This window comes from Narcine bancroftii, chromosome 13, assembly GCF_036971445.1.
Source record: "Narcine bancroftii isolate sNarBan1 chromosome 13, sNarBan1.hap1, whole genome shotgun sequence".
Taxonomy (NCBI): Eukaryota; Metazoa; Chordata; class Chondrichthyes; order Torpediniformes; family Narcinidae; genus Narcine; species Narcine bancroftii.
In genome coordinates, this window is record NC_091481.1 from 26,686,483 (window position 1) to 26,710,595 (window position 24,113).

The 24,113-nt window shown below is 36.7% G+C and overlaps 1 protein-coding gene across 4 annotated transcripts in view; it reads left to right on the forward strand.

Moving 5' to 3' along the window:
- LOC138748603 (kinesin-like protein KIF21A) overlaps positions 1 to 24,113 on the forward strand; it is a 114,418-nt gene that overhangs the window by 49,701 nt on the left and 40,604 nt on the right. For all 4 annotated transcript variants that reach the window (XM_069909076.1, XM_069909073.1, XM_069909075.1 and 1 more), the window contains exons 9-20: positions 885 to 1,074; positions 2,146 to 2,209; positions 3,695 to 3,892; positions 4,448 to 4,532; positions 4,617 to 4,725; positions 5,971 to 6,159; positions 6,455 to 6,654; positions 9,269 to 9,376; positions 12,463 to 12,531; positions 18,558 to 18,775; positions 20,789 to 20,936; positions 23,429 to 23,620. In XM_069909076.1, the coding sequence (XP_069765177.1) occupies positions 885 to 1,074; positions 2,146 to 2,209; positions 3,695 to 3,892; positions 4,448 to 4,532; positions 4,617 to 4,725; positions 5,971 to 6,159; positions 6,455 to 6,654; positions 9,269 to 9,376; positions 12,463 to 12,531; positions 18,558 to 18,775; positions 20,789 to 20,936; positions 23,429 to 23,620 (1,770 nt within the window). The remainder of the gene's footprint in view (positions 1 to 884; positions 1,075 to 2,145; positions 2,210 to 3,694; positions 3,893 to 4,447; positions 4,533 to 4,616; positions 4,726 to 5,970; positions 6,160 to 6,454; positions 6,655 to 9,268; positions 9,377 to 12,462; positions 12,532 to 18,557; positions 18,776 to 20,788; positions 20,937 to 23,428; positions 23,621 to 24,113) is intronic.

Here is a 24,113-nt window from a genome sequence, read left to right on the forward strand (position 1 = left end):
TGGAGGAACTCGATGGGTTGAGCAACAACAATGGGAGAAAAAGAATAGTTGACATTTTGGGTTAGAACCACTCAAGACTGAGTTCCACAACAGTTTTTTTTTGCTTCAGATTCCAGCAATTGCAGTCTCTCTCATATCTTGCATTCAATAAATTGATTGTAACCCAAACTATTTCTGAGATGGAAATGAACAAGATCTGTGTGTGGGAGATGAGCACAGAAACAGCTGTGTCAGCAGAGGGAGTGGGTCTGCGAAGAGCAACTGGCAGCCTGCTTCACTTAATGTGATCTGCTCAGTGTTCCCAACTCTGCTCGGCTCGACCCAGTCTCCAATTGTTGTGGGTAATGCAGATAAGGGGAATAGAAGACACAAGTTTGTACGTATAGGGTCAATAAGTGGATGTTTAGAATCCATTGAGGACCTGTACAATTTCCAATTAATCTTGTGTTGTCAGGGGAAAGTGAGAAATATGGCCCTTGAGATGTCAAGCAGAGTTGAGTAGAGGTGTATAATAATCAGTTCAGTGGACAAAAAAAATTAAATATAAATTTTCTGGTTGCTATGAGAGTATTTATCATCCAATCGAATTTATGCTTGAGCAGGAAAGTGTCAAGTTGAATTTTAAAATTTGACCTAGAAGTAACAGGGAAAAAGTAATGGTCAATGTGAATTTTAGACACTGGAGGCTGTTTGTTTTTATAATTCAAATAATGTTTTGATAGCAATGTGTAATTGTGATATTTTTGAGATGAACATGTCAGTATATTAAAATAAACGTCATTGCCTGGACAAGAGAATCAATTTCCAAACCAGATTAGAGTGTAACATGACAGATAAATCTGAGATGAGTTTGCTTTTTTTAAAAAAAAAAAATATTTTTTCAGGGCAAGAGAATAATTGGAGATGATGGTGTGGAGAGTGTTAATGATATGTTCCATGAAAATTCCATGCTTTACACTGAAAACAATAATCTGCGAATGAGAGTAAAAGCAATGCAAGAGACCATAGAATCACTGAGGGCAAGAGTAACTCAACTTCTCAGTGATCAGGTCAATCAAGTTCTTGCCAAATCAGGTGAACTTTTTACTTATTAAGGTTCATAGTTTGAAAATCTAATGTTATTTGTTTCTTGATTTAAATGATTTTTCAATGTGATTGAATGATATTATCTGTTACAAGATCAAACCATCTACCACAAAGAAGGCATATCACACAGGGGTAAAGATGAACAATTACTTTGTTAACAAAAAATTCACCTTCAAACTTTCATTCAAAATCCCCCCTTTTATAACAATGCCCACTGGTTACTATGCAAATTTCTATAACAGTGTAAAACTAATAAATTCCCCAGCCTAAATATAACATATGTAATTAAAGTCTAAGTTACACTTCCAACCAGCCCATAGAAAAACTTAGACACAAAACAAATTCAAAACACACAAGACTTACAAAACTTCGATCTCAACTGAAGCAAAGATCATAAACAAAATTCAGTTTGTTTGGTAAACTGAAGCCAAAAGATGTTTGAGAAAGAGAGAGAGAGAGCACAAAATTCGAAATTGTCTTGTGTTGCTTGTAGAGAGAGGAATCACTGGCTTGGTTCGGATCCTTCTGGCTGCCTTCGGAATGTTCATCCTTTTTGAAATCCCAACATGACTCATGCTCTGGGCCTCCTTCCACTCCACAGCACCACTTTATCATCCAAGTCCAGAAATTTTTAGATCATTTTCTGCACATGCTCAGTCCATCTCCCACTCTCTCAGTAGTCCACCTTCACATTGGTTCTCTAAGGCAAAGTGTCACTTTTTAACATAAAACCACACAACACATAAGCCAATGCACAAGACAGAACTCTGTAACAAATCTAAATAGTCACTTAATAAATCTACCTGTTCAAAAAACAATTCCTTTTTGTTTTGACCTGAATGGTGACTTAAGCAAGCTTGAAAAAAATGAACCCTGTGCTTTATGGGTCTTGTATAAGTTGAACTCCACCCACCCCCTCACCCAAACCCTTTTTTTTAAAACCAGATTTAAAGAAAATGTGTATTGTGAAAAAAGTTGGAATGAGAATGAGATACTGAAATCTTCAATTTTACTTTCCCAAATAGTCATAATTTTCTTTTCTACCGTGACAATTTATAGGAGATGGAAATGAAGAAATCAGTGCAATGATACAGAATTATATCAAAGAAGTTGAAGATCTCAGGTACCTGAAATTTAATTTTTAAGATGAAAACTGTTATATATTGGCACATATCATTTTTGAGAAAAGACAATACTTCTGCAGGAGTTGGAAAGTTGGGCTATCAAACCTGCTCCACTGAAATTTTCCTCTTTCTAGTCCTATTTTTTCTAATTATTTATTTAAACCTTCCATGACTGATGTAGGTTTTAAAGAATGGTATAGATTAGGCATTAAATGCTTTAAAGATCTATTTATTGAAAGAAGTCTTGCATCTTTTGAACAACTGTTAGTAAAATATAGCTTGCCAAATACTATATTTTCATTATTTACAGATAAGATATTTTTTGCAATCTCCATTACATACATTTTCTAAAAGCTTTGACAATAATGGATGTAATTTTTAATTTGCAACTTTTTTATAATGGTTCACTATGCAACAGTTATGACATGTTGGGATAAAGAGGGGCTCCTTTAGATAAAATTTAAAAAAGCTGGGGACAGGATCTGCAGCTTTCAATCTCTGAAGAAACTTGAAATGTAATTTTTAAATTGGTTAATGCCTCATCTTTGTGCTTGCCATTCACTCCTACAAGTTAAAGTAGTCCAAAGGGCCCACATGTCCAAAGTCAAACTATCTCGCTTTCATGTGGATGTATCTCCTTGTTGTGACAGATGCAACAATGGAGATGCTTTGCTAATTCATACGTTTTGGACATGTCTGAGTCTGGGGATATACTGGAAGGAAGTATTTCAAACATTTTCTGTACTTTTTTTTTTAAAGTAACTTTTATTTCTAATCCTTTAACTTCTATGTTTGGTATAGTTGGAGAGAAAGACATAACTTATAATAGCATATGATATGCATGTATTGGCTTTTATTTCTCTTATGGCAAGGCGGCAGTGTTGCTCAAATGAAAAGATGTTGCTCCACCTACTAATGTTCAATAGTTGCATGAAAAATTATAAAAAATTTAGAGAAGATTAAATGTTCAATTTCCAATTTGAATTTAAAATTTCAAACACTGGGGACCCTTTTTGAATTACTTTCAAAATCTTTGATTTGGTATTAATGCAGAGGTGTTGACTAATAAAGTTTATTTATTACTCTGATAAGGAATTTTTTCTACTCTTTGCCAAACAGTTTCATTTTTGGTAGTGGGATTAGATTTTTGTTTTATAATAAAATATTACTACAATATAATTACTATAATGTGGGGTACTGCGGATGAAATTTTGAGTGTAGTGTATTCTGTACTTTCCTTTTTTTTAACTTTTAATATGTATTCTTATATACTCTATTTTTTGATATGAATTTCATTTCAATGAAAATAGAAAAAGTAAAGAAAGGGCCTGTTCCTGTGCTGTCTGTCAAAATTTAATTTAAAATTTTGTATTTCACATTATTCAGGCCACTTCCATGGCTTGATCAGGACTTCTGTGTATTATTTCTTCCTATTTCAATTTTGCCTCTAACTCAATTGGTTTTTTACAACTTTATTATTTTAGATCAAAACTATTTGAGAGTGAAGCTATGAATGAAAACCTTCGTCGTAACCTTTCAAGGGCTTCAGCAAGACCCCCATATCTAAATGGTACTTTTTCTGGTACAGTGCTTGGTTCAGAAAAGGATACTATAGATGTTTTGGAAATGGCTAAAAAGAACTTGGAAAAGCTAAAGAAAAAAGAAAAGAAAAAGAAAAAAAGGCATGTGTGGTTATTGAATGTCGCTTGCTGCTATTAAATTATTCTGCATTAATATTTTATGCTTCAGTTGATTCCTGATAATGAAGTTTGTTCAATTTCTTTATGGGTCTTGAGCGTGTGGTAAATTCAGCATTCTTAAAAATGAAAAATAGTTAATAAACACAAATATTTATAATGACATGGTTTAGGTTGGGTTTTTTAATCTTTGCAACAAATCTTTTGTGGTTAATCTGTATATGTACTTTATTTCAGTCATGTGGCTGAAGTTGTTTTTGTATCTCCTTATTTTTTTCTACACTCAGTATTCTTGCTGTTGAGGCAATATGTAGTTAACAGCAGTATTTTATGAGTTTCTAAACTTGTGCCCTTACTGCACAATCAAATTAAAAATTACTGACTCAATTATACATTTCATATATTGCAATTTATGATATTGACGCACTCTTCTTGATCTTCAAACATTTCATTTGCACGATTGGGGGTGTTCCACATGAGTTTGATGTTTGAAAAAAAAATTCAACACGGTTGTTAATGGAACTGAAATTTTCTACACAGCATAATTAAAGAGGAGAATCTTAATGAAGGGGAGAAGCTGGAGGAGAAAGATATGGAAGAGAAAGAAAAAAATGATTTGGAGGAGGTATGCTGAGATTTAAATAACTAAAAGCAATTCAGCTTTTTTAATGAATCAAAATGTTTAGTGACTGAATTTATCACTTTGAAGGAAGAGGGTCAGGAATGCAGTGATCATGAAGGGGATGAAGAAGATGCTGAAGAAGATGATGAAATAAGTGAAAGTTCGGAAGAATCTGATTCTGAGTTAGATGAAGAAGGTAAGGCCTTAAACATTTCTAAGGCCTGTTCAGCCTGGCTTTGAGTATATAAATTTTGATTCAAGGATTTTTCTCGAACAACTATGATCACAATTTGGAGGGAACATTAATATTTTTGGAGATTAGAAGAACATGTCCATAATTCTTGTAAGTGGAAGACTATTAATCCCCATCTTTATATGAATATAAGATTTGTGACTAGGAAGAAGCCATCAATTGTGAATGAACTAATAAACTAGATGACTGACCTTCCATGGCCTTCTTTGATAGAACATTCAAAATCATCCTTTGAGCTAGGACACTTGTCCTCATTGTCCCCCAATTTCACGTGCTCTAACATTGTTAACCAACTTTTTGTATGGCACCTTATCAAATGCCTTCTGAAAATCTAATGCACTATATTGACTCCACTTTATATGTTTTCCAAAATTATTCTCAGAAAGTCTGATTGCATATGATTTCTCATTCAGAAATCCATGCTTTGTTTAATTGTCCCTTTCTTAATGTTCTTTTATTCAGTCTTCATAATAAATTGCATTTTTGACCCTACTGCTACTAGCAATTGTGTTTCATTTCATTTTCTGTTCATTTGTTTTCTTCCTTACTTCGCTCCCACATTGGTGAAGGAATTGTCTTTCTCCCTGCGGTCAGTGCCACCATCCTTATCTCCATCTTATCAAATCCATTCCTACTTGTTCCATTTCCTGGTGTAATTTATGCACTAAAACTCAGTTCCCAAGATAAATAGGGCACTGGGTCTCTTTTTTTAATGGGATAATTACTTTACTGAAAGAAAGAATTTAATCCAAGGTTTTAAGTCACCTTCAGTGACATTTGAAGATTGTAGTGTATTCTAAATGAATTGAATTTTTTCTTTGAGAATGGTTCAGTTCAGTAAGAATGCACCAGAACTGAAGTAGACATTTAGAATATGCTCAAGGAAAGAGATGGTTTGAAATTCATGGGATATGCAAAACACTTTTACAGCCAAATATAATCCATGCATTTATAGAAAAGTGCACTTGATGTTTAAAATATCTGTGTTTTGATGATTAAAAGTTGGGTCAATACATGGATTCGCAGTTATGTTCACTGGTTCAGTCAAGTGGGCTTTTGCTTTGTATAAATATGGTTTGTTGCACAGCCAAAAGAAATACTGATTTCTAATCCATTCCCATCAGAAAATGCTTTTTTTTCATGTGTTCAATAACTCTTGTCACTCTAACAATATCCTTATTTCCATAGCTAATTTCCAGGAAGATCTGGCTAACATTACCTGTGAAATAGAAATTAAGCAGAAGCTCATTGATGAATTAGAAAACAGCCAGCGACGACTACAGACACTGAAGCAGCAGTATGAGGAAAAGTTGATGATGCTACAAAATAAAATTCGGGACACGCAATTGGAAAGAGACCGTGTTCTACAAAATCTAGGTAGAGCATAAAATGAATTTGTCAAATTTTGAATGTGATGAGGACTTGATCCTTTTCTAGAAATTATCAGTCCATTTACTTTTCAATTGTGAAAACTTGATTCTTTTCCACAAGGAGCCTTGATTTGAAGCATAATTTTGTTCGACTTCAGAATCAATAAAAAAAAAAGTTAGATGCACCTTTGCTTAATACAAAGAACAGTGGACTGCATAAAATTGGGACACAATGGATCACAGGAGAAAGGAAGCTTTTATTTTTAGATTTCTTGATTAACTTGAAACTTTGTTGATTTCAGGTTCAATGGAATCTTTTTCTGAAGAAAAGGCAAATAAAATTAAATCAGAATATGAGAAGAAGCTTCAAGTTATGAACAAACAATTGCAAAAGTTGCACACTGCCCAAAAAGAACATGCCCGTTTACTTAAAAATCAATTACAGTATGAAAAACAGCTGAAGAAACTGCAGCAGGAAGTGGGAGAAATGAAAAAAACCAAGGTGGAGTTCATTTCTCATTACTAACAGTCATAAACATAAAGGACACATTTAATTGGTTGGTTTAAAATCTTGGGGTGGGACTCAAATCAGTTATCGAGATGGGAAGGTGGAGGCTAATGTCCACAATAAAGTAAGCAGTTCAATAGTTAAGAAAGACAGGTAGATGCCATTGAGTTGAGCATCAATAGTAAGAAAGTTAAAAGAATGGCAGATGGTGTGAGATGAGGCATTTTGGCAGAACTCTTTCAGTAAATTGCAACGCGGCTGGACAGCTTCTCTATTGGTGTGGACCCGGATAAAGCAGGGAGTGTCTTTAGGCTTCCTTGTCGTGTCGTAGGTTTGGATCTGGGCTTGTTTGCTGATCATTTGAACGGAACTGGAGTCCTTTGTGGCTGCAGAGCCTGTGGAAGCACTGGAGGTGATTCCATGGATTTTCAGTGACTTTGATGGCATTTTTTGTTTTGCTTCCCTTTCTCTGTCTGTAAGGGCGCCAAGCAATTCTAATGATGAATTATTGGCTGCAATTTTGTGTAGTATTGCATTTGTTTTATTACATGACATAAATAGTATCTGTGTGGATTTAAAAAATTTGGCCTGAAGGAAGAAAGCAGAGCTTAGTAGTGGAAGGAAAATATTCTATCTGGAGGTCGGTGACTAGTCGAGTGCTGCAGGGATCTTTTCTGGGACTCCTGCTCTTTGTGTTTTTTTTAATATAAATGACCTGGATGAAGAGGCAGAAGGATGGGTCAATGAGGTTATCGAAGATTACAGGAGGATAAACACAGGATGCAGAGTTGAACAGAAAAGTGGCAGATGGATTTCATTCTGGATAACCGTGAGGTGATGCATTTTGGAACGACAAACCATAAGGCTGAGTACAGAGTTAATGGTCAGTTACTTAAGAGTGTGGAATTAAGAGAGGATCCTTGGGTTTCAAATCCATATATCCCTCAAGCTTGCTGCACAGGTTGATAGGATAATTAAGAAGGCCGGTGGGATGCTGGGATTCATTAATAGGGGGATTGAATTCAGGAGTAGAGAGTCATGGTGTAACTCTACAAATTTTTGGTAAGACCACACTAGAGTATTGTGTTCAGTTCTAGTCACTTCATTATAGGAAGGATGTGGAAGTTATGGAGAGGGTACAGAAGAGATGTACCATGATGTTATCTGGATTGGGAATCAAGTCTTGTGAAGCAAGGTTAGCAGAGCTGGGACTTTTCTCTTTTAGTAGCAGGATGGCAGGAGACTTGATTGAGGTCTACAAGATTATGAGAGGCTTGAATACGGTGGATAGCCAGCACCTGTTTCCTAGGGCATATATACAAAGTTAAGGGAGTGAAGTTTAGCGAGACATCAGGGGTAAGTTTTTTTACAGAGTTGTGGGTGCCTGCAATGCCTTTCCAGGAATGATGGTGAAGGTTGAAATATTGGGGGCATTTAAGAAACTTTGACACATGGATGAAAAAAAATAGAGGGTTATGGGGTGGGGAGGGTTTAATACTTTTATTTTTAGGAAGGAATATATGGGTCTGCACAACATCGTGGGCCGAATGACCTTTTCTGTGCAGTACTGTTTTAAGTTCTATAAAAGCTAGGGCCCTGCGAGTGTTTTAGGAAAAAGAGACATTGGGCTACAGTTATGTAGTTCCTTGAAAGTGGTGGCATTGGTCAACAAGGTAGTGAAGAAGCATTTGACGCACTTGCCTCCTTCAGCTGGGGTACCAAGTACAGGAGTGTAACATCATTATACAGCTGAAGAAGGTGTTGGTACAACTGTATTTGAAGTATTGTGTACCGATCAGGTCACCAAGCTATAAGATGCGTTTCTAAACTGGAAAGGCTATAGAAAACATTCACAAGGATGTTACTGGGAAAAGCTAACTTGAGTTGTTAATGAGATTGACTTAAATTTCTTCTAGGAGCAATGAATCACAATAAAGTTGTCATTGTTATTCCCAAGGAAGTGGCATCTAAATCTAGAGGTTTTAAGGTTAGAGGGGAAAGATATTAAATGGACTGAAAAGCCCACATTTTCCCCACAAGGGATAGTAGGAATGTGGAACAAGCAAGCTACAGGAGGAAGTGTACAATTGCAACATTCAGAAGACATTTAGGGAGGTACACAAAATGGTTTGGAGGGATTTGGGTTTGGAGTCGTTGGACTGATGAAGCCACTTCTGAGGTGCAAAACTGATTCTATAAATTAACTGCCATGTGGATATGTTGGATGTGTCAGAGAAGATGAGGCTGATTTATGATCTGTTTTAAAATGGTCTGATTATACTGTTAGAATTCTCAAAATACTTTCAACTTTAGATTTCAACTTCGCATTAAAAACTGAGAGAAAGTGAAGAGAAAAACATTTGAAAAATTGCTTTAAATGGGCCCATAAGTTGAAAGTTGTTTTGCTCTTCTTACAAGTTAATGGTCTTCCAAGGAAAGATAAATATGGCCAAATTCAATGACGGAATAACAATATCCAAACCTCTTGTCTAGGATTATATTTTGTCAAATATTACCCAACCCCATGATGAAAGAAGATATTGCAGATGATAATAACAATTGTTTAGAAAATGCCCTTTTGGAATCCATGTTCATTCTTGTTTTGAAGGTCCGTCTCATGAAACAAATGAAAGAAGAACAAGAACGTGCCCGCATGAATGAATCTAGGAGAAACCGAGAAATTGCTCAACTGAAAAAAGATCATCGCAAGCAAGAAGTGAGTATTGAGGTGTTTGAAAATTATAATATTGTCAGTACGAGGTCCATTGTGGAAAGATTAAGTTATTATATTTAAGAAATGGAAATTAATATTTAGATCTTTCCATTTTCATGTATTTTTTGCATTTTCAGAATCCAAGATTCTCTGCAGCACATCTCATCAAAATGTTATTGCCAAATCTTTCACTTCACATTAACAATTTTCAATAGCTGTGTACTTGGTTTTGTGACATTGCAAGTATATATCCTATAATGCTACTCAAGACAGAGTGATTACTGATGTTAGAGGTTTAATTTTTGCAAGAGCACATGCTTATTTTCACTATTTCATTGAATTTTGTCATGTTACGTCATAGACCAGCAACTAAGACACTTATTTTTAAAACTATATTTTGATTAACAATTACATAATATAAAATCTTACTTTTTTTATATATATATATATATATATTCTCTTCTTTGGCTTGGCTTCGCGGACGAAGATTTATGGAGAGGGTAAAAAGTCCACGTCAGCTGCAGGCTCGTTTGTGGCTGACAAGTCCAATGCGGGACAGGCAGACATGATTGCAGCGGTTGCAGGGGAAAATTGGTTGGTTGGGGTTGGGTGTTGGGTTTTTCCTCCTTTGCCTTTTGTCAGTGAGGTGGGCTCTGCGGTCTTTTTCAAAGGAGGTTGCTGCCCGCCAAACTGTGAGGCGCCAAGATGCACGGTTTGAGGCGTTATCAGCCCACTGGCGGTGGTCAATGTGGCAGGCACCAAGAGATTTCTTTAGGCAGTCCTTGTACCTTTTCTTTGGTGCACCTCTGTCACGGTGGCCAGTGGAGAGCTCGCCATATAACACGATCTTGGGAAGGCGATGGTCCTCCATTCTGGAGACGTGACCCATCCAGCGCAGCTGGATCTTCAGCAGCGTGGACTCGATGCTGTCGACCTCTGCCATCTCGAGTACTTCGACGTTAGGGATGTAAGCGCTCCAATGGATGTTGAGGATGGAGCGGAGACAACGCTGGTGGAAGCGTTCTAGGAGCCGTAGGTGGTGCCGGTAGAGGACCCATGATTCGGAGCCGAACAGGAGTGTGGGTATGACAACGGCTCTGTATACGCTTATCTTTGTGAGGTTTTTCAGTTGGTTGTTTTTCCAGACTCTTTTGTGTAGTCTTCCAAAGGCGCTATTTGCCTTGGCAAATATATACACATATATATATATACACACACACACACACACACACACACACACACACACACACACACACACACACACACACACACACACACACACACACACACACACACACACACACACACACACACACACACACACACACACACACACACAGAGTTGGGGTTTCGTGTGTGTTACCCAAACCATTATAGCTTGGGCACAATTCTGGAAAGTCAATTCCCAAAGCTCAGTCTTAGAAATCCCGTGTTGAAATTTAGAAGTTTAAAACTGGTTTTCAGAAGTTATTATGAAGTAGGTAAGACACTGCGTGATCAGATTGTTCAAAACTTATGAATCCTTATTGAGGAGTTGCTTCTTATAAATGATTGTCACAACACCCCTCTTCTTTTCCTAGAGGAAATGAAACGTGTGACTTCCATGGTGCTTCCAAAGACGCAGGCAAGGGTCAGATGAAATGACCATTAGAATGGTCACGATCCAATTACAGGAATGATCCTGCTTCTTTTATCCAGATATGGGTCAATCAAAATAAACATCACTGTTTTCCCTGACAAAGAGAAACAGCAGAAGTGTCCATCTCACACAAAGTTACTTCATTTCTGTCTCTTGAAGCTCTCTGGTTACTTATTAATCAATCTTGCTTCATGACTTGCTTGATCATACTGCCTTTAGTTTCTGATTCAAGGCATAACCCATAAATCAGATGACTTCTCTCTTACCAGATGTCCTTTCCTAGGTAAACAATCCATAGCACTAACTCTGTTTATGGCTTTGGACTTGGGTGCCAGACTGTCTGGAATTGTTGTGAACTGTGTCTGCATCCTGCTCCAACTCCCTAAGTGACACTTACTGAAAAATAACAGAAGCTTGCAACAGCCATAATTAAAAAAGTATAGCTTAAATCTCAGTGGCAAAATAAGATTGATTTAAAAAGGATATTTATGAATTTGTCTTTGTGAATCTGTTATTTCTCCTGTTAACTCAGGAAAATGTTTACCTCTTGGCTTCTCCATATTGCAGCTTTTTGCCTTCTCCCTCATTTATCATTTTTTTTCTATTCCCTTGTCTTTAAAATCTCGACTTCTTTTCTCAAGGGCATTGTATTTCACTTTCCCCTCTTTTTGTCAACTCTTGAACATGTCTCGGGATGAGCAAAGGAGTTCAAGGTGCAGCATTTTTGTAGAATCAGCATTCATGTTGGAATTACCAGAAGGAGAGTGGCAATTGGCTGAAAAGCAGTGATTCTTTGATGATGCAACAGCCCTAACTGAGATGTCAATGACATGTTGGTGACAAAAATCAGAGGAAGAGTTGAAGTGAAAATGTTTTTACATTTAATTATATACTATGGACGTTGCTGGCTGGCCAGCATGAATTTTGCATCAGACTTGATGTCGCCTGTTAGGAAGGGCCTGTTTCTATGCCATTAAAATTCTGCGGTTCAATCTGCCCACAAATTACTGAGTTTCATTACTGTTCTGATTTTGTGAAATCTGTGGTTGACATCATCCTCTCCACACAGCTTCCTCATCTTGAATGTTATCGCATAATCAACAAGGGAGTGCTGTTGAAAATGTCTCTTTATTCACCCTCTTTGAACAAATCTGCAATTATCATTAAAAGAATAATTAAGTTAACAGGACATTGCCAAGTCTGTTATTACAGGGTACTGTGGAAATAATTTACTTCATTATTGTACACCAAAAGTTCGTATTTGTTTAGAATTATAATTTAAACCTGAAAAATGCACTTAGTGGAGATGAGAAACTAGAGTTTCATATTCTTAATCTCTTTATGACCTGATCTAATTTGCTTCAACAACAAAAGGCAAGTTCCTTGAGAGGTTGAAAATAGTGCTTGATCAGAACACGAGAAATTATGTCCCTTTAATTTTTTTTTTTAGCATCAAATGAAACTTCTGGAAGCTAAGAAACGGCAACAAGAAATAATCCTGAAGCGAAAAACTGAAGAGGTGAAACATTGTTTATTATTTTGGCTTCTGATTTTATATGTTGAAGATTGAAGTATCGGTGCTAAATGGCTCTCTGATCTCTATTGTTTTCATTAGTAAAACTTCAGGTTTGAGAATTTAATGCATAAATTGTACCAGCCATTTTGTAAGTTACAAAAACTTGAAATTTGAGTCTCTTATGAAACAAATATGGAAAAGCAGTGTTTTCAATTTTGCATGAACAAATCTATAAATATATTTTTTTACAATAGGAGTTTATCTATATATTTTTATTGAACATATGGAAAAAGTGTTTATTGTAAAGAAAATCTTATTTCATGGGATGATCAGCTAAAGTCACAAGATATGATTAACTATACGCCTTATGTAGTTATGTACTAGATTTTGTTTATTTTTAATATTTTTTGATAGTAAGATCTTTATAGAGTTCAGAACATAATTCAGGTCTTTCTCTTTCAAACATTGAAATTCAGAAAACATTAAATAGGTCCAAATCATTTGTGAAAACACACTGAAATGCTGGAGGGATTCAACAGGTCTCTCAGCGTTCTTAGGAGTTAAAGATATATTACTGACATTTCGGGCTTGAGCCCTTCAAGTATAGGCAAGAAGCAGGCAGGCATCTTAATTAAAGACTAGAGAGAAAGGGGGAGGAATGGAAGAGGGAGGAGTCCAGACCAACAGCCTAAAGGTGTTAATTGGATATGATGAGAATTAATTCTCCCCTTTTATCATATTATTAATAGTAGAGTTATGGGTTGTTTAAGCAGTCACCCAGCAGCCTCACTGCCCTTGGGACAAAGCTGTTCCTCATCCTGATGTTTCTGGCTCTGATACTTCTGTATTTTATACCCAACGGGAGTAGCTGGAAGATGACGCATGTGAGGTGGTTGGGGTTCTCCCTGATTTTTCTGAGTTATCTTACAACAACGATTCCGGTAAATCACATCGATGTGGAGGAAGGGAGACACCAGTTATCCTCTATGCCACTTTCATTGTCCTGTGGATTAACTTCTGATCTGATGCTCAAAGGCAATTGTACCACACTGTGATGCAGCTGCCAGGACACTTTTAATAGAGCATGTGTAGAAAGTTGATAGAATGGTGGCTCATAACTTTGCCCACCTCAGCCTTCTAAGGAAGTACAGTCACAGTTGTGCCTTCCTAACAATTGAGGAGATGTTGTGCGTCCACGATAGATCAATACTTAAGTGGTCTTGGAGAAACTTGGTGCTCTCCACTCTCTCCACAACCAAGCTATTAATGTGTAGTGGAGGATGGTCGTCTATGGTCCTCCAGAAGTTCACAATCATCTACTTGTTGATGTTGAGATTCAGCTTGTTATTCCCTAGAGATTTTCCATCTCTTTGTATTTCGACTCATTATTGTTACTGATGGGCCAACAACTGTCGTGACGTCTGCAAACGAGACTCTGTGGGAGCTCGATTTGGCATTGCATTTGTGGGTCAGTAGTGTGAACAGGAGCGCACTGAGCACATAGCCCTGAGGTGTGCCAGTATCCAGTGTGATGGTGCTCAGTGTTATGCCAACCCAGAGAGATTGTGCTCTGTCTGTTAGGAAGTCCAAGAATACAGTTACAGAGAGGGATGCTTCTCCACCAGCCCCTGGGGTATGATTGTATTAAACACTGAGCTGAAGTCGATGAACAGCAGCCTGTGGTTTTTTTAAAATTTAGATATACATTCGGCCCATGATTCCATGCCACCCAATTTACACCCCATTAACCTACACCCCTGCTCAGTTTTGAACAGTGGGAGGAAACCAGAGCTCCTGGAGAAAACCCGCGCAGACATGTTGTATGACATTCTCCAGGTTTGTCAAGATGGAGTGGAGGGACAAGCCTTAGCACTGTCTGAGGAACGGTTTTCATCTGTAGGAGAATCAAAATGGATCTAGTGTCTCTGGGAGGTGCACTTTAATATGTTCAATCACTAGATGCTCGAAGCATTTCATAATGGTGCAGGTCCACTGTTCAGCAGTCATTGAGGTCTGCTACTATTGCTGTCTTTGGTACCAGGATGGTAGTGGCTTCCTTATAACTTGCGAGGATGATGAAATGCTGCATTAGCGTATTGAAGATCTCTGTCAGTTGGTCTGCAATCTTTCAATATCTGAAGAGTTTGTTATCTGGTCCCACTGCCTAGTGTGGGTTCACCCATGATAGGATTCTCCTCACCTCAGCCGTGGCTGCACAAGGGGCCTGTTCTTCAGGAGGAGATGGAACTTTCTTTGTTGTTAGCCTGATCTTCTCGTTGAACCAACCATGTGTATTCAGACAAGTGGAGTGTATTTTATCTTTCTCCTGACTTGTGCCTTGTAGATGGTTGAAGGATTTGTCAGGAGGTGAGCCACTCACTGCAGCACACCCAGCCTTTGACATGCTCTTGCAGCATTTAGTTATATGACTAAATTCTGATCATTGATGATTCCAGGACATTGGTGCTGGTAGTCTCTTGTGAAAATGTAATTGGATGGCAAGGTTTCTTAATGGTCACTGCTTGACATTTTTGTGCCACAACTCTTAAATGCCATAACAATCCGTGCTGATACTTGCTTCTTTTTGAAATAGTGCCAAGAGGTTTTGTTTTACACCTTGCTGAAAGAGTAGGTGAGGTATCAGCTTAATACTTCAGCTGAAATTTTGTTGGTAGTATACAGTTACAAAGCTCAATCGCTTCATGATAATGCCAGAACCCAAGGTCATGAACAATATTTTCACTCATATAATGCGCACATGCATATAATGCGTGCAGAAAGTTATAAATTGTATAAAAATATTTAAAAATTAGGTGTAACGTGGACACGCATATAAAGCGCGAGTGTAGTATCTGCCACAGTTGATCTCCCGCAATTAACACCCAATCAACTTCCCCCAGAGGTGTCACTCACCCATTATATAGATGATATATTCTTACAACACATTAACAAGGTTTGGAGAGGAATCAATTAAATAGATCGAAGACAGACAGGCTTCAAAGTTTGTTTCTGGGCACTTAACATTGAGAAAGTGCAGTGCCCAGCCAGAATATCATGTTTATAGGAACACCATGGCATTCAATACAAAAATATGTTCCCAAGATCAAAATTTCCCACGGCTGCTATAAATTGTGCCCATTCTTTCATTGCTGCTATTAAATTCTCATGCTCGCTATAATATTCCCATGCTTGTTATAAATTGCGTATTTCCCACGGCCGTTATAAATTGTGCCCATTCTTTCATTCTCCCTATGCTAATAGTCGCTATAATATTCCCACACTCGTTGTAAATTGCCAGCACGTCTTTGCTATTAATTGTGCGCATTCTTTCAATGCCACTATTATATTCCCACGCTCGTTAATATTTCCACGCTCGCTATAAATTGTGCATGTTCTTTCAACATGTAAAAATATTCTCTTATAGTGCGCATGTGCATATAATATGCGGTGTTACTTAGTTTGTAAATAAAAATGCATACAAACTTGCGTTATGTGTGTAAAAATACTGTAATTTTCAATATCAAGGATACATTGTATTTGAATACATTTGTAAACTTTTTCCAAGGCTGTAAAATAAAATGTTTTCAATTTTGAAAAACAGAAGTGGTTGGGAGAAGTAAATTTTACTTGATGTGGCTGGGTGTGGAAATCATGAAGGTCAAGGATCTAATTTGGAACCAGCCAGGATAATGATAATTCAGACATAATGGTAATTTAAATCTGACTGGATTACTGAAAATTGAAAATTATCAATATATTTTGATTGTAATTTTGGCAAAACTCAGCATATGTGTAATAAAGCTGTCAAATCTCTGAAGTTGTTAACCATTTCCTGTGTAATCGTTGAACATGAATAAATCGTAGTATAGCAGGTATTAAACTACTGAGAGAATAGGAAAATAAATAGTTATGATGATATTTATTCAATAACCTTGTTGATTTTGCTTGTTAAAACATTGTTATATTGTTGCATTTGACAGCAATCACTAATTGCATATCTATTGGCTCCAAATGCTTGAGTAGTTGTGTTTGACTGTCGGCTCCAAACCAGTTAATGCAATTTTGATTTGTCATTGGATAATTCGGAAAAAGTTTCAAGAGGAGATGATTTTTCAATAAAAGATGTATCTATTTGGAGTAATGTCAGGTTATAAAGTAAATTGGGATAAAAGTGAAATATTACCAATATCAGATGGAAATTATTCAGATTGTAAGCTACTTACAAAGTTTAAATGGTCAAATAAAATTAAGTATCTGGGTGTAATTGTGGATAAGGACTACCAAAATTTGTATAGTTTAAATTATGTTCCATTATTAAATAAGATTAAGTTTGATTTAAATAGATGGAAGAATCTACTGTTAACATTGATTGAACAGGTAAATTGTATTAAAATGAATATATATCCTCGTATTCAATATTTGTTTCAATCTATTCTGAGTGCTATACCGGGAAAGTCTTTTAAGGAATTAAAGTAATTTGTTTGTTTTTATTGAAAGATAAGTTATCCAGAGTATCTATGTAAAAATTGACATGGAGATGTGACTTGGGAGGTCTTCAACTACACATTTTCAAAATTATCATCAAGCAGCACAAATAAAGTTTATTAATAGACTATTTGATATTGACCAGCCTCCGATGTGGGCGAACGTGGAGGTGGATCAGATACAAGAAAGATCAATACATCATTTTATATATAAATGAAATCCTTTGCTTTTATAACGATATAAATTGCCTGTACTGAAACATTTAATTGGGATATGGTATGTGGAATCAACTTATAGGATCGAAAGAGGGATTTCAGCTAAAACTCCGTTATATCAGAATCAGTTAATTCCATTTTCTATGCGTAATCCTTATTTGAGGGATTGGCATTCAAAAGGATTGATATTAGTGGAAGATTGTTTTGAAGTAGGTTCATTTCTTTCATTTAATAGAGAAGTTTGGCAAATTACAAAACACTTTATTTGCTTATTATCAAGTACGTGATTTGTTATTAAAATATTTTGGTCGAGATTTAATACTACCGGGTCAAACGAAATTTGAGAAATTAATTGCTGATAAGGAAAAAAAAAGGTTTGTTTCAGAAATGTATTTGTTACTACAGGAAAAGATGAAGAAGGTAGATATATTTAGAATAAGAGAGAAATAGGGAAGGATTTATTTATTCCTATATCTGTGGAAGAATGGTCTGATATGTGTTTGGATAGTGTCACGAAATTAATTAATGTACGTTATAGTTTAGTTCATTATAACTTTTTGCATCAGTTATATTTAACTCCTGAAAAATTGAAAAGATATGGTTTTAGTGAGTCAGATTTGTGTTTTCGATGTGGGAACCTGACAGGTACTTTTGTACATTTGGTGTGGGAATGTGCAAAGGTTAAGCCCTTGTGGGAAAAAGTAATTAAATTTTTGTGGGATTTATTCCAAATAGATTTATATGTGGATCCATGGGTGTGTTTATTGGGTTATATGAAGAATATCATGGCTAATTTGAGATTGGAAAAACCTCAAATTGCATTTATACGATTAGGATTGGCGGTAGCTTGAAAATGTATTGCTGTAGCTTGGAAAAATGATGTTGAATTGCGTATACAAAGATGGCAGAAAGAAGTTCAATCATGATTGTATTTAGAGAAGATAACATATAGTTTGCGAAATAACTATACATTTTTTGTTAAAATGTGAACTTTACATCTGGAATGTATCGGCTTAGATGTTAAGAAAAATTTTTATTTGTGTTTAAAGATGTAAATAGTTGACATACCACACAACAGCCTGGATATATGTTTTTTTTTAACAAGCTCCAAGGGGGGAGGGTTGTAAGGGGTGGGGTAGTTGGGAGGAGTGGGAGGGGTAGTTTTAGATTTTATTTCGTATTTTACATAGTTGTATTTTGTAAAATTTTAAATAAATTTTTCCAAAAAAAATGTATCTATTGAGAATAAGTGAATTTTGATTGTTTAATATTTCCTTTGGAGACAAATATATCTTGTCTTTTAAAGTATTCAATATTGTTACCTTTTAGGTTACAGCCCTTCGAAGGCTTTCAAAACCTATGTCAGATAAAGTAGCTGGTAGAGTGAGTCGTAAACTGAGCTTGCCAGATCCTATTTTGGAGTCGACATCTCATGGAGGTTTATCTGAACATGATCGAACCACAAACTTCAGTGTTGTGCACAAAGGGAGAACTTTTGCTTCACGGACCTCTGCTTCTCCAGTAGACAAATCAAATGGGGCCTTGAGGTATTTTCGGAGATATTTTTAGTCCTTCAAAATGTTCTAATTTGTTTGTGTATTTTATTTTGTGCTCAGATTGATTTTATATGCCACAGTATGATCTGGAATGATCCAAAATATTCTGACTTTAATCCTATGATGAATCAATTCATTTCACCACTTATCCATGGAGCTGAAAAATTTGGTGCATTTCCTGCTATTTGAAATGAATCTGAGACTTTACTGCTCATTGCTGTGTGAGTTCAAAGTCATGAATGTGCTCATAATTACAGCCATTCCTCAACATATGTCCAAGTTCCATTCTGACCCATCGGTCAATCTTTTTTTTTTGGAAAACTTTATTTATGAATTTGTAAAATACATACAAAAAAAACTTGCTAAAAAAATACAGCCCCTTCCATCCCTCCCCTCATGCAGGAGCCAAAAACATATTTCAGGTAATTATCGGTTGCTGTGGAGTGTGCCAACCCTTTACGTCTTAAAAAAAAACTTGTACAATATATCCAAACCCATACATTTCAAATATGGAGTCCACATTTTAACAAAAAAGGAATAATTATTTTGTAAATTATAAGTTATCTTCTCTAAATAAAGACAATTTTAGTTCATTTTGCCATCTTTGTATATTCAATTCAACATCGTTCTTCCATGTAACAGCAATACATTTTCTAGCTACAGTTAACACCAGACGAATAAATGCAATTTGAAATTTATCCAATCATAAACCAGTTGTTAATGTTGCAATCGGTCAGTCTAGAAATAGATGCAAGTTGGATGTATGTTAGCATGTTTAATACAACAGTCGTTTAATCCAGTGTGAAAAAAACTTGAATAATGCACGCTAGATGCTATGATGTACACAATGCCAGGATATCATCTTATGGTCACTCTATTATGCACACAGCCATTATCAGTGATGGACAAAACGACCGAGCGTAATTTTTATATTTACATTTTTTTAAATGTATAGAGTTTTTTGGTCATGTGTACAGATGGCTGTAAGTTGCATAGGTCATAAGTAGGGGAGAGGCTTGTGTAGAGCTGAAATTGTATTGGTTAAAATAGATGAAAGAATAGACCTCTGATCTCTGTAACTACCTTCAAGGAACACTTCATATTCATTAAATTTGTTAATGTTGTATAATTATTGCGTTCCAAGTTGGCTTGAACAGCTTCCAAACATAAAGATCTGTCAGTAATACGAGTTAGAATCATTTAATTTTTGCTTCCAAAGATGAGTTCCTTTGATCCATTAAGTGTTCATTAGAGTTTTGAAAGAATATTTCAATTTGTCCCAGTCTCTACATTCCCTTTTTCCAAAGCCCTCTGTAATTTTTTTTGTTTCTATTTCTTTATTGACAGTCAAACACTATTCATTTTGAGCCAATGCATTCTGGATTATAAATGCATAAATTGTCACTGCGTAGAATAGCTGTTCTTTGTATCTATTTTGGGTATTTGTTAAACTACATTTATATCCTCATGTTCTCAACCCATTTATTTGAAATTTGTTTCTCTTTAATAATTTTCTTCACCTTTAGTGCAGAGAGAGAAAGAACCCCAACTTCTCCATCTATCCACATAAATTCATTTCATTATCTTGAGAAACAGCTATTCACCACAACCTGCATTATTTGTGAGGTAAAGGTCATTCTGCAGAAATTACTGAAACTTCAGGCAATGAGGCTAAAGCTGCAATAACATGAGACAGTCAACATATCAAAATTTCAATGCCAGTATCCACGCATTTTGACAAGCTGAAATATAGAGCATTAGACCTTGTCTGATTGCAAATCCACCATATTCCTGATTGTGCCCATTGCCCCCCACCATGTTCTGAAATGCATACATTTCTATTATCAAACTTAATTTTCCTCTTTAAAAAATGCTGTATAAGCACAGTATGCTGGTTTTCTTTCAACCACATTTCACCAATTGGTTATGAACTTTGACCTGAAACTTGATACGTAGATAACATGCAATTCTGTGGAATAATAAATTGATTCTGATCAATTGCAGAAAGAAGTACCAGAGGAAAATTACAAGTACATATACTTCAAGAGCAGCTCGAATGAAATGGCAGTCACTTGAACGTAGAGTTACAGAAATAATAATGCAGAGAATGACCATTGCCAACATGGAAGCTGATATGAATAGACTTCTAAAAGTAAGAGCACTTGTAATTTGCTACTTGAAATCCCACCTCCATTTTCCATCTAAGATTGAATATTAACAATGCTCTTCACTTGCAAGAAAGTTTTGGTTAATTGCTGCTTGTATTTTTATTTTGCACCTCTAATTATTGGCAGGATAATTCCTTTATTACATTTCCTGTTTCTTTTTTCTTTGTATAAATGGTAGGTTATGAGTATAAAAACAAAATGCTGTGGATTGATCATGGTTGATTTTACAAATCACTTGGAAGGATAGTTATAAAATGTTGCATTGTGTAAATATTTTTAAAGTCCGATTTATGATGTTGTATTTGACAACATATAAGACCCATATAAGAATCTTCTCTTCTCTCCCCCCCCCCCCACCCCAGCAGGGAATATTAAGATAAAAAGTCTTAGTGTAATTACGTATGAGTTGGCAAACGGGTTCCTCCTGCACCTCTTGTGCTGCAGGTAGGGGATGCCATGGTCAGCCTTCTCACCTGGGGAAGTGAGCAGCAACAGTGGCTCTGGAAAGCACAGTCTTGTGCTGTTGGCAAGGGATGTCGTGGTCGGTATTCTCACTGGGGGAAGTGAGCTGCATTGGCGGCTCCAGACAGTTTTGTGGTACCGGCAGGGGCCGCCAGGTGGGCCTTCTCACTGTGGGGAGTGTGTGGTGGCGGCGGCTTTGGAAAGCACAGGCCACCTGAGGGAAGGTGGCCCACGAAGTTGTGGGCCCACTTCCTGGACAGCCACAGCACCTCTATGGGCTTCTTGAAGCCAGCGACCTGCTCGATTTCAACTTCACTTATCAGTCCCGGGGGTTATATTTGAGCCAATTTTTGGGGGATAAAAGTGGGTCTTGTATGCAGACAAATATGGTATAAGGCTGCTTCACCATTCTTCACATTTTAATTATCAGGAGCTGTATTGGGAAGGGTTGTAGCTGTCATGTGATAGCACTGCCCCCTACCTAGTTGGAGGACACACCAGTTGCTAATCAAGGTTTGGTTCTGACCCGCCCACTAGTGCACACCTTGCTGTTGGTTCCATGTATATTACCCTGGAGTGGACTCTCCAGTCAACCTGTACTTGGCCTTGGGCCATTGGCTGTTGTAATTGGATTAACCCTTCTGGCACTGAGGCATTTGACCTGCTAATGACCTGGGCTGGAACCCCCTAGCACTATAAAGGTGCCATGTGTTCTTTGTTCTCTCTCTTTCCCAGCTTGGGACTACCCTGCTTCACTCCAGGCCTAGAAGTGTGGAAGGGTGCTGGGGAAACTGTTGGTAAGATGCGCACTGTTAAAAGAGTTGGGAGCATTTAATTAGTGTCCCTTGTAGCATGGAGCCGAGCCTGCACTGAGTCAAGGGATGGTGGGGCGTCATAGTGATTTTTGTTCCTTGATGATTGCATGTACCAGTTCATTTTGTTTGTGTGTATTTTGTTCCCACGCTATTTTTCCCATGTTCGTTATTAATTGTCCACTATTTTTTCCCCGCAGCTGCTGTAGTGTGTGTGTGTGTGTGTGTGTGTGTGTGTGTGTGTGTGTGTGTGTGTGTGTTGCATCAGTTACCATTTCCCATACTTCTGTAAATAAAATCCTTCCCGACCAAGACTGTGTTCAGAGTCCTTGCCTATGAGACCTACCAAACTTGTGTCCTCACTCACAACAGGAGCTGATTGTTTTTACTTTTTAAAATTTGCATTGATCTTTTGAAATTTATGAGTAGTGTTTGCTTAGACAGGCTGGATATCTCTATAAAAATGTAAAAGTTTCATACGTGGAGTGAGCAGGTGCTTGAAGTTTTGGTTATTTTTAATGTCCTTTCATAAGGATAATATCCTGCATTTTTAGTATTATTCTGAAGTGAATACATGTGTTTAAAATTCTTGCATGTTTGTTTGATAGATTTGTTTTGATACCTTCTGATCTTGAGTTTCAAGAATAGATTGGATGAGAGAAGTCTGGAGGGTTATGGAGCGGGGCAGTGGGACCAGCAGAATAGTGGTTGGCACAGTCCAGAAGGGCCAAATTTACCTACCAGCATGTGCTTATAGTGTCCTATGGTTCTTCCCCAATCAAGTTAATATTCCTGAAACGAGCACCTCCATTTTAATTTTTCTCCTATAATTGATCTATTTATTTTCATTAGTAATGGGTTGAGTTTAAAAAAAATTCTCCAATGATTATTCTGCAGGCATCCTAATGATCTTTTCATCAGACCTTGATCTTCAGCCTTCCCACCTGAGAACTGCTTGATAGGCATCGTCAGATGTTTACAGCAGGCTGACTGGCGGAATAGTAATCACTGATAATATTTCTGAACATTTGTTAAAGTTGAAGAAAAATGTAACACTCATTCGTATCCTTCCAGATATTTTCGCTGCCCTTGCTGATGTATTAAATGAATACAGCAAATGATCATTCAGAACAGTTATTTTGCTACATTTGAGAATGTTAGTTCCCTCAAAATTCAAATTGTTCTCGGTATTTATTTTACAGCAACGTGAAGATTTGATAAAGAGACGTGAGAAGCTGAATAGAAGGAGAGAAAAATTTGTACAGGACTGTGTGGATGATAAAACAATTCACAGCATTAACGAAGAAACAGAATCTCTTTGTGCAAATATTGACTATGTTAATGACAGCATTTCTGAATGCCAAGCCAATATAATGCAGATGGAGGAAGCAAAGGTAAGGCAATTTTACAAAAATATTTTACAGCCTATTGTGCAGGAAGTATATCTGTACATCCAATAGCTTCCTTATCATCAAACATTTTCTGACTAATTTTTGAATCAATATTCTTGGTGAACATAACTGACAATTACCAGTGTTGGAGTGAAAATAATGTGCCTACAGTTTATGCCTCAAGCTGAGCCATCGTGGATGTGACATTTGGGGCAGGTGCCTTAGCAATAAATTCCTCAACCTGTAAAGCAAAAGGTGTTTTTAAGTGACAGAGAGTTTCCTTTTGTATCTTCACATGTTGACGAGTTAAGAATGAGAGGACAATTTTTGAAAGGAGAGAAAGATTGAGAAGCTTGAATGTGTATCAGTCAGGTTTCTTTGTGAAGATAATTGGAAGAATAGAGATGTTCAGTTTTCTGTCTCTGTCGCTCTCTCTGACTCTCTCTGTCTCTCTCTCTCTGTCAATTTCTTTATAACTTTCCCGATCTTAGCCATG